This window comes from Opisthocomus hoazin, chromosome 18 (genome assembly GCF_030867145.1).
Source record: "Opisthocomus hoazin isolate bOpiHoa1 chromosome 18, bOpiHoa1.hap1, whole genome shotgun sequence".
Taxonomy (NCBI): Eukaryota; Metazoa; Chordata; class Aves; order Opisthocomiformes; family Opisthocomidae; genus Opisthocomus; species Opisthocomus hoazin.
The window spans coordinates 18,800,235-18,816,873 of record NC_134431.1 but is presented as its reverse complement, the minus strand read 5'-3'; the positions used below and the strand labels follow the sequence as shown (position 1 = coordinate 18,816,873).

At 53.1% G+C, this 16,639-nt stretch overlaps 1 protein-coding gene across 3 annotated transcripts; it reads right to left on the bottom strand.

Annotated features, from left to right (window-relative positions):
* Positions 1-508: 508 nt before the first annotated feature.
* TPX2 (TPX2 microtubule nucleation factor) lies at positions 509-16,450 on the bottom strand. 3 transcript variants are annotated; one of them, XM_075438340.1, is made up of 17 exons: positions 15,499-16,450; positions 9,984-10,422; positions 9,588-9,713; positions 9,314-9,434; positions 8,632-8,763; positions 7,855-7,977; positions 6,913-7,046; positions 6,458-6,615; positions 5,871-6,042; positions 5,589-5,727; positions 4,830-5,046; positions 4,501-4,599; positions 3,620-3,796; positions 3,330-3,476; positions 2,689-2,800; positions 1,843-2,030; positions 509-1,413 (listed from the first exon to the last, which is right to left on the bottom strand). In XM_075438340.1, exons 2-17 carry the CDS (start codon positions 10,087-10,089, stop codon positions 1,303-1,305), a joined length of 2,262 nt encoding a protein of 753 aa, XP_075294455.1. In that variant the 5' UTR covers positions 10,090-10,422; positions 15,499-16,450; the 3' UTR covers positions 509-1,302. The 3 variants fall into 3 exon arrangements, with proteins under 3 accessions (XP_075294455.1, XP_075294458.1, XP_075294456.1); XM_075438343.1 differs by having other exon boundaries at positions 1,843-2,009; XM_075438341.1 differs by having other exon boundaries at positions 16,058-16,450.
* Positions 16,451-16,639: the final 189 nt, after the last annotated feature.

Here is a 16,639-nt window from a genome sequence, read left to right as displayed (position 1 = left end):
TCACACTGGGAGTTAAACACTAACGATAATTGCTTGATGCACTTTGTCAAGGACAACAACTGTACCTCTCACCACAGCCCTTGGCTGGAGACTGACACCAGAGTCTCAACTCCCTCTCTTCTCCACCCAAAAGAAAATCTGAGCAGAAGGCCACACACTCTAGGAACGCTTCTCCAACAGTACCCGAATTCAGAGGAAACGGAGGGAAATGTTTGCCATAACCCCCAAACCAGAAACAGTTTGTCCTACCTGGATGCGTGAGTTCCAAGTTTCCCCCCGTTGGAAGCCGCACCAGAGCAGCACAGCAGGCAGCAGGGGCAGCCACCAGCACCAGGTGTACCCCAACCCCTTCCCCCCCTCACGCAGCCCTTTGGAGTTCGCTTTCTTGCGAAGACCACCAAGAGGCCCAAACAGAGTCTTACAAGGTAAGAAATCCCACCACAACGCTAAGGTAAAATAGAGTTTATTTGTAAACTTCAATCTCATCTGAGCTTGATCACCCCTTCACAACGCTGGAAGTTTTGTCCTCCAGCACCTGGGAGCACGCGGTCTCCACGCAGCTCTGCTGGCCATGCTGGACCTGCTGGGAGAGGACACCTCTAGCCAAGACAGCGGGCTGGCAGGAGCCAGAGAGGCAGCTTGCAGCAAGTCGTTTGCCAGTTACACTGCTCCCCAAATAGCACGACTTCAGCTACAACCCAGAAGGTTTCATGCTTGAACACACACAGGGAACTACTTTACAGTGGGGGCAAGATTCATATCAGCACTCCTCTACACATCAACAAGAAACGCCAGGCCTGCAAGATGCTGCCTTGCAGCAGCCTCACACTGCTGAACACAACCCGGGCTTCACACAGACTAAAAGCCTAAGAAACAGAGGCTTGGAACCAAAGCCTCGACGGGCAAAGCCAAGCCAGCTCCTCGGGACGCACCCATCCCGTGTGTTCACCGAGCGCCCTTCACCGAAAACTCCCCTGCAGCAAAGGGACTCAGCCCGTGGCAAGCGACAGCAATCGGATTAGGAATTTTTATTTGGTTTAGGAACACAATATTTCTAGACAATATGAAAAGCTGGTTTAGTCTTTAGAGAACAAGATGTCTAGATGTGAAGTGAGGCCATGGGGAGCGAAGGGCAGTGCCTGTACGCCGGGCCTCAGCCACCCACGTCCGGTGGAGTTCAACTACTCAATACAACAATAATGGAACCAAGTGCAGGAGCAGAGACTGAGCAGTCACGTAAAAACAGCTGTCCCCTCTCCAGAGCGGGACGGGCTCTCCCTCCTGCTGTCACACGGACGCGCATCAGCACTGGAATCTATCGGAGAAGTTGGGAGACTTGGGCACAGTCAGGGGCTGATCACTGTGCTTCACTTCTACGCTGCGGTATTTGCGTATCGGGTTTGCCTTGTGAACCTGCAGGAAAAAATATTATCAAGGACAAAATGAAGCAAATGGTTGCAGTTGTGATGAAGCTGAGACCTGCAGGCGAGCCTTCGGCGGGATGAGGGCACAACTCTGTCTCCGAGACCACCCCGCTGCCCGGGGCGCTGGAGCAAGCCACCAGGAACAGGCAAGGCACACGTCGGGGCTGCGGATTTTACAAAGATCACTCTGCTCCAACGACAGCACGCATACAGCTCCGAAAATCCGTCACCTCAGCAGAGCTGCCTTTCTTTTTTTCATTTTTAAGACCAGTTGTAAAGTTAATGAGGAGCCAGTTTGCAACAGGGAAACTTGGAAACACAGCCTTAACGCAGCTCAGCGCTGACACTAGTTCATTTAGCGCATTCACACACCCTTCTGGGTGACTTTACAGCTCCTCTTCAGAAATAGCTCACTTACCATTTCTTGCCTTAGCTTAGCAACTTCTTCCTTTTCCTGCTCCTCTTGTTGCTGTCTGATCTGCTCTTGATGCCTCTCCTTCATGGTTTCTATATGTGCCAATTGCTTTTCAAATTCTTGACGCTCTTTAGCTCTTTTTTCCGTCGCCAGCTCAAAGCTTTCAGGAACTACAGAACCAGAAAGGCTCTCTAAGTTTAGAAATAGAGGAGACAACATTGGTGGAAAGGCAGTCAGGTACAGCAGAGCAGTGCTAGCATCAAACAGAAGCCTCCCTCCGGAGCGCTTCCCCTTGCAAGGGTGGTTAGCAGATACCTCCAGGCTTCACGAAAAGAGCAAAGCTTATGCCCAAACGTGAGCAGTGTTAATGCAGACGTTGCCCCGTCGCGGGTGTTCACATAGGAGGGAGCAAGCACACAAGTGTTAGTACAAAACAAGCCTTGGGCTGGTTCACCACCCTGCAGAGTCCAGCCTACCCTGCGCCGTGGCTGCCTCCGTCTCGTTAGGAACGGGAGGCAGAGACTGACAGCCACGGCAGCAGCACCAGCTGTCTCTGCGGGGAGCCCCGCGCACACCGCTTGCCCTGCTCCGAGCTAGCACACATCAATCACCCGCCAATTGCGGCATAGCTGTTAAACACAGCTGCCGGGTAGTGCGGGACAGGGGGGCAACGGAGAGGAAACTCCCCCGCTCCCCGGGGACACGAGCTGTTAGGGAATTAGTTGATTAAGCACAGGGCACTATCAGCCGTGCTGATAAAGAAGCAGCAACAGCCAGCCTAAACATCACTTAATTGCATCAGTTCTGAGTTATCAGCCAAGCCTGCCTAGCAAGTACTTGTAACTCCACCTGATAGCAGCTTATTCTCCTTTTTGGGCACAAAAGGCTCCTGGTACACCACTGTGTTGGGACGAGCTTTGAAACACGCTGCCTCCTTCTGCTTTTTCAGGTCTTCTTTGAGCTGCAAGAGAAGAGAGCCCATCAAGCGCCAGGCACGACAGAAAGACCATCTCCCCCCCAGACTCCGGCATTCCCAACACTGGAAGAGACTTGGTGCAAGTGAAACCCACATCTGCATCGAAAATTCTATCACAGCCAAAAAGGTGTGTCACTTGTTGCCTGCCAGTTACTTTGGCCAAAAACAGCCTGAAGAACACTCCAGGTGTCCGCTGCAGACTTCACATGGGAAAAGCAGCACGTTATTTACGCATCAGTAAGTCCCCAAGCGCAGAGATGCTCACTGCACGTAGCTGCTGCCTAGAAAGTGCCACACAGCTGTGCAGGCAGTTGTGGTAAATCCCTTCACTTACCATAAAGGGAGAAAAAAGTCCCAATCCACAACCCATAGTACAAATCTCATGCCAAGGGCAGGGAAATTCACTGCTCAGACTCAGACCCTGATTAAACTCACGCAGGACACTTTCTGAAGTCACTCACTAGTCCAGTAGCTGCTTCCAGTCTGGCTGGACCCGTCACCCTTTCCACCCTACCTGCTGTTTCCAGTTCTGCAGCTTGGCAGCTCCGCGCTCATCAACCTGCAGATGGAACGGCTCAGGCCGAGTTGGGCTTTTGACCTTCTTTTCCGGCAGCTTAACGTGGTCAAAGTACGGCAGCGGCATCGCTTTGAACTTTGGCACCTGAAAGAAACAGCATTAAATATTTCTTGCCCTTTCCTCACAGGCATGAAACTTCGGAAATGTATCAACCAACAGCAAGAGGCAAGTCCTGCCACATCCTTTTTACTCAAGGAGTGGAATCCAAGGCAGCTTTTAGTTCTTACCTCTTCCTTCTGCAATTCTTCTATTTTTTTCTCTTTTTGTATCTGCCGCTCTCTGTCACGAGCATCAAAAGAGAAGGGGCAAACTTCCACATGCCTCTCCTCTGGCATTTTAGGCTTGAAGGGCACTCCGTAATGCGGCATAGGGTTAGCTCTGATCACAGGGACCACCTCTTTTTCCTAAAGGAATATTAGTGTTAGGAGCTGACAGAGTACCAGATTCTTCATTTTTGTAGAAACACTACAACTCCGGCCAAGCAGAGCCAGGAGTACTAGAGTTTCTTAAACAAGGGTCACAACAGCATCAAGCAAGCACTCTATACAAAAAGTACCAGTTTACAGGCATGCTGAACCACTGCAAGTTCCTCCCCTTTGCAAACCACTATCAGTTCTAGTACTCATCCAAATTAGACTGTAATTCTTTAACGTCCTCTTCACGAGAGGGAAAGGAAGAAGGACACGATGCCTTCCGAATCCTGCTCCCCACCTCAAAGGATCTAGAGCGACTGCAGGGAGAAGAACCGTCGCGTGCGATATCTGCCCTTCCCAACAACAGAAGAGGGAAGTGCAGTGTCCTTCAGAAGTCTAAGCAGTTTACATTCCTTATTCACAGCAGCAATACCCCAGAAACCCTAGTCAGGGCCTTCCTGTTTAAATTATTTCATTTCGTATGAGAATTCAGCTTCTGTGAAATAAATAGCAGCAACTAGATCATTAGAAGGGCACGGCACAGAGGCAGACAACCCCTGAGGGACTGTCTAACAGGAGGCAGGGGCTACCCAAACCAGACCATCGCACCCAGCTGGCCGAGGCACGGCAGGCTGGCCCACGAGCCACCCTGGTGGGACCAGAAGGCTTGGCTACAGCCCAGTCACAACAGTTACCTTCTCTTCATCTCTGGCAGACGTTCGGGTTCTGGTTTTCAAGGTGAAGACTGGAGACTTGGGGACTGTAACAGGAAGCACCTTCTTCTCTGGAACACCCTGTTCAGAAGAGCCAGTGAGTGACACAAGCCAAAGCACCACGAAAACGCACTACAGAGAGACGACCCGACATAGCACTGTACGTACTCACTGCAGTCCCTAACTAATGACAGACTGTGCTTACTGAAGGTTATTAAAATGCGTAACGCAACACAGCTACAGACATTTTGAAGCTAATTGCCATCTCAGTCCTAATCCCAATAGCACTTGGCTATTGCTGAACTTCTTACCACAACATCCTCCAGGATTTTTGTGGGACACGGCCTGGAATGGAATTCAAAGCGCTCTTCCTCCTGCTGCTTCTTACTCTCACGCTCCTGAATTCTTTTTTCCGTTTCCAACTCAAAGCCAATGGGCTGCGTGGGTTCCTTCACAGGGGGTTTCTTGTGCAGGAGTGGTCCACCCTCAAAGATTTTGTGATCGAGTTCTCGTGCTTTGAATTTGTGCCTACACAGGAAAGGTGGAGCTCGTCACCGACATATTGTACATGGCAAGATGCAGCCTCCAGCAAATGGCTTGCTTCTCTCAGCATGAAAGAGCAATGGTCAGGTACAGAAACAGTTGTTCCACACAAAAATGTTCTCTAGCATGCAGCTCTAGTTCACAACTCCTTTGCTTTTGAAACAGCAAGAATTTAAGGAAAACCTTGTGTTGCTTGCTTGGAAATTTAAAACTTTGTCTACAGGAGAGTTTCGCTGTGTACACAGGCTGCTCTGCTATACTGGCTTTGCATTACTAATCACAAGCTGTCCTCAACCCAGGATCAGCACTCCTAAGAGCACTGTCTGCAGAACGAATTGGCTGCCTTTTCACATCCCTACAGTCAGAGCCATAGGATTACGCACAAGCTGAAAGAATCTCAATGTTTTTGTGCTATTCATCCTTTTACTCAAAAAGGGTATTCCTGAGAAGTGATGTTTTGGCATCTAAAAGATATTTCCAGTGTGGTACAATTTTCTCTTGGAGGACTAGAGTAAACCTTTACTTACTGTTGAATTTTCTCTAGTTCCTCTGCTTCTAGCTCTGCTGTAGTTTTGCAGGTGACAGGTCTGAAGCGGTGCTTTGTTAGAAGCACTGGCGTTTTAGGGTTTACAGTCCGAGCCTTCACCAGCTTTCCTGGAACCGGGCCTGTAAATTCAAGTCAGAGACCAGCAGTTAATGGCAAGGCCTGCAGACCCAGGCTGTTTGCCCGGTAGTCCAAGCATCGTTCTGGCTCCACCACCATCTCTGTGGAGAGCCTCCTGGCCAGACAGAACCAGGGGACTGCTCACCTTCATCAGACTTCCTGCTCCTCAAATGGTAACGAGAGGGCGTGCGTTTTTGGAATGCTTCCACCTGCTCAGCAAGGGGCATATACTCTGATGTTGTTTCTTCGAGTTTTCTTTTGTTTCCCTGGGACAGGTTGAAAGGTTTGAAAACGGTGGGTCCCTTCGGCATTCGCCCCTGCAGACAAAAAACTACGGTCATTGTGGCCGTTTAACGCAGGACGCTTCGATGACATCTCCTTTCCCCACTGACTCACAGTATCTGTCCCTTCCCCTTACTGAAGGGAAGGGAACACTCAACATCAGACAAGAGTCTTCACTACCTGAACATGCACAGGCTGGTCATATTGGGACACCATGAAGTGGAAGATTAAAGCACAAAGTGTAATGACCAGAAGATATGATGTGTTCAAAGGGGTCCCTCAGAGTCTCGTGGCAATGCAGATACGCAGCGAGCTAACAGTTACGTCTGCACAACGCTTGCCTCTCCCATGGTGACCCTCTTTGTGGGTTACCAGCACGTGTTGCTAAAGCACAAAGCGGGCAATGTCAAGGATTAGTCAGCTGACTGATGGCAATGTTCTGGTTCTCACCAGAGCAGGAGGATGCTTCCTCAGTACCGCTGCAAAATCCAGTTCCTTGTACTCGTTCCCAGGCTGGCTTTCCACACGTTGTTTAACTCGATCTTCCGTGCAGAAGTGGAAGTCAACTGACTTTGTTACTTGAGCAACAGTTCTCTTCGTGGGTTGTCCTAAAGAAAAAGAACATGTAAGGTCTGGAAGCCTTGTGGGGTGGGTGGGGAAGAATTTAATTTCTAATAACTTGAACTGTCTTTAGAGAACTTGTCTGTAAGCTTTCAAAACATGACAAAGCCCAAACAAACCTGCTTCCAGGCAGTTTAGGCGCTGATCTACATTAAAAGCTACCTAATCCTAATACTTACTAGAAAAACTGAAATGTTTGCTTTTAAAGGTACTTGAACAGCTCTATGCAGCGCTCTCCAGCTGAGCCCACCACAGCTTCAACTGGCAATTCAGCCTGAGCCCACCTGCTCCAGCAATGGCTGCTTTCAGAGACTCCTCGTTCTTCTTCCGCAGCTCCATAACCTCCCGCTGCAACTGCTGCATCTTTTCCAGCTCCTGCTCCTCTGTACTCTTCAACTTGCTAGAAGGATTGGTCCTCCTGCAGAAGCATGTTAAAGGCTGACATGTGCGTTCCCGCTTCACTGGTTCTTAGCACGACGTTAGTGCAAAGGAACGTGCTTCACTCTGACTTCATTGCAATACCATCACTCATTTAAGACGTATACTCTTTAGAAAAGGTCTGTCTGGATTCTGTTTGCTCAAGAAAGCTTGCAGCTAACTGCTATCCTGCCCACACATTTGCTGTATGCACGCTTCATCTGTTAGCAAGAACAATTCTTTCCTCAAATCAAAAGCAAAAGCTCCCCTTTGCACAGGTTCAGTTGGTGAACTATATTTCATCCTAATATTGTTGTCTTGATCCAGTGTTTACTAAACGTGATACCATTACAGGCTAAGTCCAAGTTGAAAACACTCTAGCCAGGGCTGTCACCTAAATCAACTGTGATTAGAAAAGACAAGTCATAAGACTTCTTTAGCCTGAAGAAGAGAAGGCTGAAAGGGGACCTTAGAAATGCTTATAAATATCTGCAGGGTGGGGATCAGGAGGACGGGGCCAGACTCTTTCCAGTGGTGCCCAGTGACAGGACAAGGGGCAACGGGCACAAACTGGAGCAGAGGAAGCTCCAGCTGAACCCGAGGAAGAACTTCTTCCCTCTGAGGGTGCTGGAGCCCTGGGCCAGGCTGCCCAGGGAGGCTGTGGAGTCTCCTTCTCTGGAGATATTCCAGCCCCGCCTGGCCGCGGTGCTGTGCAGCCTGCTCTGGGTGACCCTGCTTGGGCAGGGGGTTGGGCTGGGTGACCCACAGAGGTCCCTTCCAACCCCTCACACTCTGTGAAAGCTACTTACTTTAACACTGTTGGCGTGGTGGGCACATTCAGCTTGCTTTTCCCTCTCCCCAGGGAGAGGTCAGGATTCTGCAGGGCCTCTCCCTTCGTGGATACTTCTGTCAGCTTCTCACTTCTCCTAGAACTAAGGTGACAAGTTGTTATGGCAAACCACTAACTGGGCTCTAAACACAAGATCTACCGCCGTGCATAACACCCCAACGCCTGGTGAGTTCGATGGTATGCCAGACCGGCCTTACCTCGCGCCCGGCCCAGGTACAGATCGTCTAGCGTTCCCTGGAACTCTAAGGCTGTAGGAGGGAAGACGAATTACTGAGGTTTTGGAACCTGGGCTTTTCTCGAGGCGGTAGGTGTGCCATAGTTCACCACTGTTCCTAAGTACAGCAGCATTCGAGAAATTGCACTTCGATTTCCTGACCTCAACTTATCACCGTATGATGTCTTAGTGGTTAAGCCAATTTGAGAAATATTTTAGCTGAGACCGTTTCACAGCTTATGGTTGCCTGATGGACAAGTTAAGCCAAATCTAAAGCTAGCTGACAGACACCGAGTATGGAATAAGAAGCTTCAGAAACCCAAGCTTATTTCGTTCACGCCTCACTTCCCTCAGGTCTTACAGTCATTTCTTCTTCTTTACGTAACCAGTATCAGGAACCAGGTTTCAGTCTCCCCCTCCTAACCTTCCTGCAGGAACCCTCTCAGCCAAGTGGAAATCCTTTCCAAAGACACAGTTGTACCCCCCTTCCCAGCCCCAAACAGAAGGGCTTTGGTGACGTACATTCTCATTTTTTTCAGGGGTGGAACCTCTTCCTTATTAACCAAGGCATCAGAATTCTTCTCCGCTTTGATCCTGGCTGGCTGTTTGCGCTGCTGTGTTTTTCTCTGCTTTGCAGCCTGTCTTCTACCCGCTCTAGAGTGGAACAGAAAATGGATGTTAGCTTTCCCATGGGTCCCAGAAGACACGACCTGTATAACACTTTCTAGGTAAGTGCATCACCCAGCTCCAACGTGCCCCCCACGCAAATTGTGTTTCACACAACAATCCAAACGCAGCATGAACGGTTTAACTTTTGCAATCCATAAACTTAATATTCTTTGGTATACATGAGCACACAGAGCCCCTTGCATTCATATCAGCAACGAGTTCTGCCCACCTCGGGCAGATGTAAACAAAGAAACTGTATATGCCACTGCAGTCTCAGATATCCTCACATTCCAGAAGCTCCTAGTGCTGCTGAGTCTCATTTGACAAGTATGTGAGACACTGCATTACGTTTCCACCCCTCGAGATTGTCCCTGCAGCTTAGCAAGCAGATCAGCTGTCCCAATACACGACCCCTAGGCTGGAGAACTTCAGACCCATAGGACGGCCCAAGAACAGAACTGCAGATCCCGAGAGCAAGGATCTGCTTAGTTACACCATCAGCAATCTTAGTGCAAGCCGAGTACAAGTATTTCACCTCTGAGAGGCCTCTGCAGGAGCAGTAGCTCTCCAGCTCGTCAGGGATCCAACAATATTCTGAGGAACCGCACTGGCCTGCACACGTTCTGCTGCACCGTCCTCTTCACCACGGCTTTCACCTGAGAACAGTGACAAATGTCAGCTCATATATACGCACATGTACACACGCACAGAAGGAAGTGAAGCCACACGACACCTTGCTAGACAAAGGTATATGAGGTGGAAAGCAGATAAAATTTATACTCTCCCCACCCATACCATGGCCAACTTACTTGTTGTTATTCCTTGCGATGCGACAGAAGGCAGAATAATATCAGGCTTTGAAAAAGCAGGGCTGCTCTGTGAGACCTTTGCCAGATTTTCTGCAGGAGGGACATTCTCCAGATTGGCTTTTAGGTCTGTGAGGAGAGAGACACTTTCACTACACATACTACGTTAGGAATTGTTAACAATATCTCAGAATATCATTATAATGTTAACAGTCATCTGTCAAGTTACAGATGAAAATCAAAGCTTAAATATGAAAACAAACCAAAAAACCCACGCACGACGAATGATGCAGTTAGCAACACGACTAATCCATCGGCGCAGAAGCCAGGCCCCAAACAGGGGTCACGCCAAGCCCTCATCCAAAGAGAAAACAAATCCAGGAGTCGGAAGCAGCTTACCAAACCAGGCGTCTGCATTGTGCGCATCATCATCATCGCTCAGAGTTGCAAAGTTGATGCAAGGGTTTGGGACGTCAAAGGAATAGCGAGATTCTGGGCGAGCCATCTTCGCCTCCGCGCGGTCCCCGCGAGTCCTCCGCTTGCGCTGCTGCAGTCCTTTGGACAACAATCACGGGTCACCCGTTACACCCAACCCAACGCAGGTGTCGGCTAAATCATTCTCCACTTTTCTTCACGGCACAGTTTCTAGACAGATGCTTGGACAGTCTTTGGTAGATTTTCCTGTCTGCAACTCACAGCCTTTGGGCAGAACGCCTCAGGAGGAAGGCAGGTTTTTATTTTACTGCTTGATCGCCGAAGCTAAGGAAGTTCTACCACTGTTGACATTTGTAGGTTCAAAGGTATCAAAAAGATCAATTTTTGAAGGTTTTCTTTGTACCTGCAAGTGCCAGAATTGTATTTTTTAAAAGGAAGTAAAGTACAAAGCTTTTCCAGAGAGCAACAGATTTGTCCTTCCCTCCCTCATGACGCACAGCGAAGAAGAGTTCTTCCCAGGGCACGGGTTTACAAAGCAAGAGCCTGATGATGAGGCTGACTCCAGAGCACTGCAAAGCACCGTCTTTCTCCCTCTGAAGGGCTACAAACAAGAATTAACACCACCAACGTGCTCTTGCCTAGAGTAAACTGATTTTCAAAGCAGGAGGAGAGTTCTGTAGAGAATGGTTACTGGGCAAAAAGGAGGAAGCAGGGCAGCGCAGGGCCCCTGCTGCATTCCACGGGCACTGCCCAAGGCTGGCCAGGCTGTAAACTAATCAGGCACCATGACCCTGTCCAGAACAGTTCGTGCAGTTAATTAGAGGAGCACTGACAGCAGGAGGAGTCCCTGTGTCAACAGACAGTGCTAAACTCCACGGAACAGGAATAAAGCCAGCGACACAGTCATAAACCCTTCAATCGTAACAAAACCTTTCTGCAAAGGTGTTTTCGTGCTTTGGCGGTGCCTTGCGCAGCTGCAAGGCAGTGCCCGTGAGGACGTGTTCCAAAACACTCCCCAAGGAAATCACCTGAACCTTGCTTTTTGAGTCCAACCAGCTCTAAAGCAGCATATTCCTAATCCGCAGAGTCCCAGACCCGAACCATCTGTCTAGGCAGACCACACATAGTTCTGCCCAGACGGCATGCTCCATAAATAAGAAAATGTTGAAGAGCAAACCATCAGCCAGGACAAGGGGCAATGGGCACAAACTGAGGCACAGGAAGTTCCGTCTGAACCCGAGGAAGAACTTCTTCCCTCTGAGGGTGACGGAGCCCTGGAACAGGCTGCCCAGGGAGGTTGTGGAGTCTCCTTCTCTGGAGATATTCCAGACCCGCCTGGACAAGATCCTGTGCAGCCTGCTGTAGGTGACCCTGCTTCGGCAGGGGGGTTGGACTAGATGACCCACAGAGGTCCCTTCCAACCCCTACTATTCTGTGATTCTGTGATCAGCCCCCCCTCCCGAAGGCGGCTGCACCCAGAAGCCTCCAAGCTCCCCAGCACAGAACTGCAAGAGTTAAGGTGAAGAATGTCAGCAGAGCAGCATCAGCTCCATGACTGCGAAGATGGCAGGGTGAGACCCAAAGAAGGCAAACAGAAGAACCCGAGCCAAAACCAACTGTAACCGAGCTCAAGACACGGCTGGAATCGAATGCTTTCCTACCGCCCTTAATCAAGATAGAGTTTCTGTCAACACTGCCCACTTTTTTAAAAATCAAATGCGTCATCTGCATTCTCCCCTCACCCTCCCCAGCCAGGCCACCGAGTCGGGGCACCGGGCATCGTGTTTCACAGCTACTGGTGCCCACTGCCGTGCTGCTGCCGTTCCCAGCTTTTTGCTGTGTAAAGCCCAGATTCTTTCACAGTGTCAGCACCCTCATCACCGACCTCACCACTGAGCCCCTTCTCTCTCTCTCTCCCTCCCCGACAGAAGCAAACAGTCATTGACAAAAAGAGAGTGCACTGATGCCACAGTTTCATACTCCAAGTTTCTTGGAAGAGCCCGTGGGCAGGTAAAAGTTATCGGGACTGAAGGCCAGCGGGTCCATTCCAGCCAAACTCAGGGCATCCACCTCCCAAAGCCCCACGGACCCCTCCGAGTCCGGCGCAGAACAGGCTACGCTGCGAAGCACCGGCTCACTGAAAGGCATCTCGCTCCTCCGCCCGTCGACGCAGCTCGGGACTGAGCTCCCGTCAGTTGGGCACGTCACGGTGATTTATCGCCGATACGCCCGCTGCGATGCCTCGGCCATCGAGATGGGCTCAGCCGGGCACGGCCCGCAGCCTGCTGCCCGCTCCCACCTGATCACAATTTTGACAGCAGAAGCACCGTGATCTCAATCTCTGATTTACAGACAGGAGGCAAAATTCTTTCTCTCCACTGTGGCACTCTGCCACCAGAAGAAATTTCTTCTCATTAATAGGGATCTTACCTAACTAGCAGGCACTGCATGCATTCACCAGGCTGTGGTTACAAGCACACTGTAATCCTACGTAAATCCATGCTGTAGCTAGAGCATAACCCTGCTCTCCCCCACATCCATCACCTTCTGTGTCGACACCAGCGATCGCAGAGCTTCGCAGCGAGCCAGGGGAGCCCTCACCCCCATCTGCAGGATCGGAGCCGCTCACGCTGCTGCAGGAGAGGAGGAGGATCCGGTCCTCTCCCTCCCCAAAACAGCCCAAATTCCTCTTATCAAAGGGACTGCCTAACTAATTAATGCCTTAATTCCTTTCTAGGTCTGCCCCCTCGCTGACCCAGCTGCGCGACGCAGCCACGGCCCCGTACGGGTTCTGTGCGGAGCAGCGGAGCCGCAGCCACAGAGAGGAACGGACGACGAGTTTCTCCGCACATCGGGTTTCTTTTGAGTAACGACACTGCAGCACGTTCCAGAAGAGTGCCTTGGCCTGGTTTAGATTAGTTAGCTTTGAAAAAGGATTAAGCTAAATTGGAACAAGCATTCCTATCCCAGAATAAGACTGATCCAACACCAAGTGCAATAGGTATTTTGGAATAACTTCACACCTCGCTCTAATCCAAATTAGCTGTAGAATTCTGACACGATTCCATCACAGATGTGCTCAGCGTCTTTTTCTCAATGTAGCTGTTAATTTCTTGCCAAAAACATTTAGGCCCGACGAGGCTGGGGAGGAGCAACTCCCCCAAGACCTCGGCGGTATTGGCCTAGCTGCAGTATGTGAAACTCGGCACCAAGCGCGGCATAAGGGAGCACGGCGCGACGACCCAGCCAGCAGAGCCCCTTATTTTTAGAGCAGCAGCCCAGCACGGCCCGATGGCCAGCGGGCAACACAGAGAGAGCACCCACTGCCTGGGGCAGAGGGCCCTCCCTGCCCCACCAACCTTTGTGTCGGGGAGGGGAGTTCCAAGATGAGAAATTAGAGGCTAGAAGGAGAGAGGATGGGGAGGGCTGGCTTTTGGGGAGCAGCAAGGGACGGAAGGCGGGCGCAGAGATCTGCTCTTCCTCGCCGCCTTGCAGTGTAATTAGATAAGCCCCTGGTCAACACCAGACAACACCTTATCATAGTGCACCGCTGGGGCTTCGTAAGCTACGGGTGTTGCTTACTCTGAACCCTCCCAGGGTTGGAAATGGGAAAAAATGGTACCAGACACGCAAAAAAGGATCTTCCGCCTTACATCAGCAGGTAAATCTGAAGCCAGTCGATCCACGTGCCTCAAAACCCAAGATGGACAATCAGGAATAAGCAAGGGAAGCTTCCCCAAGGCTGAGGAAGCTGCACAGCTATTTGCTGCCGTAATCCCAGCACCTTCTGCTAGGCATGCAACACCGACTGCGATTTAAACAGAGGACGCCGCACTAACCAGGCCACTCGCTTAACTCAGCCCGGCAGCGTCTTTATGGTGCTGGAACCCAGAGCTTTCCTCCCTTTCACAGGGAAGATAATCCAGACAAAGTTCCCAGATGCTTTTCAGGGGCTTGTATATAAACGGGACCCTCACAGGGGGCTGGCAGCTGCCTCGCCAGTGATACAGCCCCGTCACCACAGCCTCCACGGGAACTCCTTCAGCCAGCCACCAGTTCCAGAAGTCATCCTCGCTTTTCCCCCGAGCGGGGTTAAGTGATCAGTTTTAACAAACTCAGGATCTACAGCTGCTCCTTCCTCCCTGGTGCTCCTCACTCAGCACTTTCCCACAGCACAGAATCAACGCTGAATTCGCCACCCAAGGTACAGAACAGAGAAAATGCTGCTGTTCCATCACATAACACCCAAACTGGGAGACAAAGCCTTTAACCCTACGCAGGCCAGAGACGGGCACACAGAGCGCTCTGCAGACCACCCCGACCTCCGTCACCAGCCTCCAGCAAAAGCAGGAGCTAACGTGGCCCAGAGCCACGGCCCCTCCAACTGCCTGACGCAAACAGCCCCGACACCCCCCACGCCATAGACGAGCTCCCACCAGTTTTAGAAGACGTGAAGATGGGACATTCTGAGGATAGCTGTTCATGGAAAAGTAAGATTATTTTTAGCAAGTATAACCTCGATCTATTGTTAGGTCAAGACGAAGCTCCTCTAGTTTGAAAGAAGCACTGTATAAAAATAGCTATCTCAATGCCTTTTCTGTTACTCAGGCCAGGTCTCGCCTGGTTTCCTCCCCTGCTTTTCCTAGGGAGCAGGATTTGGTTTGAGAATCACAGAATCGTTAGGGTTGGAAGAGACCTCCAAGATCACCAAGTCCAGCCGTCACCCCAACCCCCCCACGCCTGCTCAACCACGTCCCGCAGGGCCACATCCCCGCGGTGTTTGAACCCCCCCAGGGATGGGGACTCCCCCCCTGCCCTGGGCAGCCTGGGCCAACGCCTGACCGCTCTCCCAGGACAGAAATTGTTCCCGATCTCCAACCTCAACCTCCCCTGACGCACCCTGAGGCCGTCGCCTCTCACCCTGTCGCTGTTACTGGGGAGCAGAGCCCAACCTCCCCTCCCCGCACCCTCTTCTCGGGCAGCTGCAGACAGCGAGAGGGTCTCCCCTCAGCCTCCTCCTCTCCAGCCGGAGCAGCCCCAGCTCCCTCAGCCCCCTCCCCAGCCTCGCTGCCCTTCTCCAGCCCCCCCATGTCCTGCTGGGGGTGAGGGGCCCGGCGCTGAGCGCAGCACTCGAGGGGCGCAGGGACCCGATCCCTGCCCCGCTCCTGCTGCCCGCACCAGCCTCAGGGCTCCGGGCGCGGCCCTGCCCCCCGCCCGGGACCGCTCTCCGAGTCCCAGCCGCGCCCGCCGGTGCTGCGAGGGGCCGGGGCCGCGTTACCGATACCTGGGCCTCGGAGCAGGCCCGCGGCCCGGCCACATCCCCCGCAGCCCCAGAGGCCCGACCGGATCCCGGGGGAGGGCGACGGCCCGGACTGCCGTTACCGGACGGCGTCTGCCCGGGAACGGACGCAGCGCAGAGACCCACTGCGGCGGGTGGGGGGTGGCCCGGTGCCCGGTAACCCCGGCCCGCTCCACTCACCTCAGCGCGGCAGCCGCCCCGCGCTGCGCCTCTACCCGCCGCCGTTAACGGATTTCAAACGGAGCTCGTCGATCCAAACAAACCAATCAACGCCTAGGGAACGCCCTCGGCGCGTGTCGATTGGGTTGGCCGCCGGGAGACCCGGATGAGCAAACCCCGCCCTGCTCGGCGAGCGTTGCCCGCAGAGGCTGATGGGAAACGTAGTGCCCGAGCACACAGCGCCGCCACCAAGGCGCCAGAAGAAAACCACAACTCCCACAAGGCACTGCGCGGGGCGCGCCCGGCCAATCAGACGAGTCGGCGATTTGAGTGTTGTTTGGAGGCGGCCTATCAGCTACCGGTAGGCGGGTCCTTCGGGCGGCTCGGGGCCGGGGCTCCGGAGCGTTGGCAGCCGGGGAGAACGGGCCGCCCGGGCAGAGCCCACCGGAGCCAGGCCCCGGTACCGCGGCTGTATCTCACGCGGTCGCTGGACCGTTTAGCTTGCGGCTTTGAGTAAGCACGGAGCGGGCCTGTGTCTCCCTCCCGTCGCGGTGTCCTCGGTCAAGCACCGGCAGCCCACCTGCGATCCCGGAGCCCGGCCTGAGCTCCTCCGGCTGCCGGCTGCGCCTCACCGGCTCGGCTCCTCTGAGCGCCCGGCCCAGGGAAGGCGGGTTCCACCGCCCGGCCCTCCACGAGCACAGCCGGGTTCCGAGCCGCGGGGGAGAGTGCCCTTCAGGCGAGCCCGCCGGCCCCAAACGCTGCATAGAGCTCCTCGGGGCAGCGAGAAGGCCGGACAGCCGGCTCTGCTATCGGGGGAGGCCTCTGCCGCCGAGCGGGCCGACCCCTGGTGCCACGGCTGCCTTCCACCGCCTCGACTGCTGCGCGCAAGGGGGCGGCCGCAGGCTCCCGGACCGCTGTGGAGACGCAAAATTAAAAAAAAAAAAATCACGTGTGGAGCCCGACCGCCCGTGCGGGCACCGACGGCACGGGGCCGCACCACGTGGCGTGGGAGGGCTCCCACGGGCCCGGCGGCGCCGACAGGGGGCGCCCCAGCCCCGCCCTCCGCCCGGCACCTCAGCGCATGCGCACCGGCACTCAGCTCTCCGCGCAGGCGCCGTCCCTTCCCTCGCCGCCTAACGGACGCTCCCGCCCCACTCCCGCC

What these genes read in the sequence shown, in the direction of transcription:
- TPX2 (XM_075438340.1), bottom strand. Translation starts at nt 10,089, where the DNA reads ATGGCTCGCCCAGAATCTCGCTATTCCTTTGACGTCCCAAACCCTTGC. An exon ending in AGCAGCCATTGCTGGAGCAG is followed by an intron (nt 6,616 to 6,912) that starts GTGGGCTCAGGC and finishes CTTTTTCTTTAG; the next exon opens with GACAACCCACGAAGAGAACT. An exon ending in CTGCCAGAGATGAAGAGAAG is followed by an intron (nt 3,797 to 4,500) that starts GTAACTGTTGTG and finishes ATATTCCTTTAG; the next exon opens with GAAAAAGAGGTGGTCCCTGT.